At 48.3% G+C, this 606-nt stretch overlaps 1 protein-coding gene across 1 annotated transcript in view; it reads right to left on the reverse strand.

Moving 5' to 3' along the window:
• Positions 1 to 336: 336 nt before the first annotated feature.
• Positions 337 to 606, reverse strand: part of LOC119585701 (multiple epidermal growth factor-like domains protein 6) — a gene marked incomplete in the record, with an annotated part of 104,852 nt that continues 104,582 nt past the window's right edge. The window contains 1 exon segment of the mRNA XM_037934375.1: positions 337 to 503. Coding sequence (XP_037790303.1) covers positions 439 to 503 — 65 coding nt within the window.

Consider the following 606-nt stretch of genomic DNA (forward strand, 5'->3'; position numbering starts at 1 on the left):
AGTACTTTTCCGTCCGATAACAAGTAACCAACTCTCCCAAATATATAAATTATTTTTATTTACAGAAGGTACGTAAAAAACAGTTGCAACGACCGGCTGGGAGAAAAGTACTTTTACAACCATGCCCGCCTTCCGCTCAAGCACTTGTTGCATGAGGGTACTGCAAGTGTACGCGTCACAGGCTTCATCTGCGTTCATTGGCTTGACGTGTGCAAGGCATGGGACGGCGTGACGTCGGCAGTGTGGAAATGTGACGTAAGTCTCACGCCGTAACATCACGTGACGTAGGTTTCCGACGCAGAAAGTATGGAGATGTGACGTAGATCTCACATCATAACATCATGTGACGTAGGTTTCCGACGCAGAAAGTATGGGGATGTGACGTAATTTCTGTGGTTCGACGTGATCTGACGAGGCGTATCAGGGGAGCGTGGGGTCTCAGCTGTCTTCCACGGGGATGTCAGAGCGGTCCCGGTGGTCTGGGTGTGTGGTGAACACCGACACTGTAATGGAAGGGTGGAGGGTTGGGAAGAAGCTAACTATTATGTTATGTGCACGTGACTTCTACGTTTTCTTTGCGTCTCGTTTTAGATTTAATTCAGTTCG

Source organism: Penaeus monodon, chromosome 20, assembly GCF_015228065.2.
Source record: "Penaeus monodon isolate SGIC_2016 chromosome 20, NSTDA_Pmon_1, whole genome shotgun sequence".
NCBI classification, from domain to species: Eukaryota; Metazoa; Arthropoda; class Malacostraca; order Decapoda; family Penaeidae; genus Penaeus; species Penaeus monodon.